Source organism: Electrona antarctica (assembly GCF_951216825.1).
Source record: "Electrona antarctica genome assembly, chromosome: 3".
Lineage (NCBI taxonomy): Eukaryota > Metazoa > Chordata > Actinopteri > Myctophiformes > Myctophidae > Electrona > Electrona antarctica.
The window spans coordinates 49,296,265-49,296,744 of NC_136808.1; the positions used below are offsets into that span (position 1 = coordinate 49,296,265).

At 41.9% G+C, this 480-nt stretch overlaps 1 protein-coding gene across 3 annotated transcripts in view; it reads left to right on the plus strand.

Moving 5' to 3' along the window:
* Window positions 1-115, plus strand: part of spata17 (spermatogenesis associated 17) — an 80,192-nt gene extending 80,077 nt beyond the window's left edge. For all 3 annotated transcript variants that reach the window (XM_079496953.1, XM_079496952.1, XM_079496954.1), the window contains one exon: window positions 1-115. This exon is cut by the window's left edge and continues 52 nt beyond it. In XM_079496953.1, the coding sequence (XP_079353079.1) occupies window positions 1-29 (29 nt within the window). In that variant the 3' untranslated portion in view covers window positions 30-115.
* The last annotated feature ends 365 nt before the right edge of the window (window positions 116-480 follow it).

Sequence of the window (480 nt, forward strand, 5' to 3'; positions counted from 1 at the left end):
AATACTCCAAGGCCGGAAACATTGTGTGACTCTTCTACCTGTCAGAGGTGTTCGGCAATCAATCACATAAATAAAATAAACAGTAGGCCTATTTAAGTCTATTGTCCTGTGTGTGTTAATGTCTCACTATTGTCCGTCCGTCCATCCGTCCGGGGTGTGTGTGCGTGCGTGCGTGCGTGGCAGTACATGGCAGATGTGGTTATATTTTATCATATAGATATTTAGGCGTTCCAGTGTGCCAGCATGAGGTTAACGGTACAGTAGTTATTTGTGCTGCTGGTACACAGTAACACCTGAATTGAAACATACCCACAATTAATGTTATTACCTTCAGCTGCCCGTTTGGCCCATCTGTAAAAAAATAAAAATAAAAAAATCCAAATCGGTCTTGTCTCCCATTTTGTATGACATGTTAACACTCCGATTGCCCGGGGTTATTTTATCCATTAAATCATAGCGCCCAAGCGATTTATAGCAACG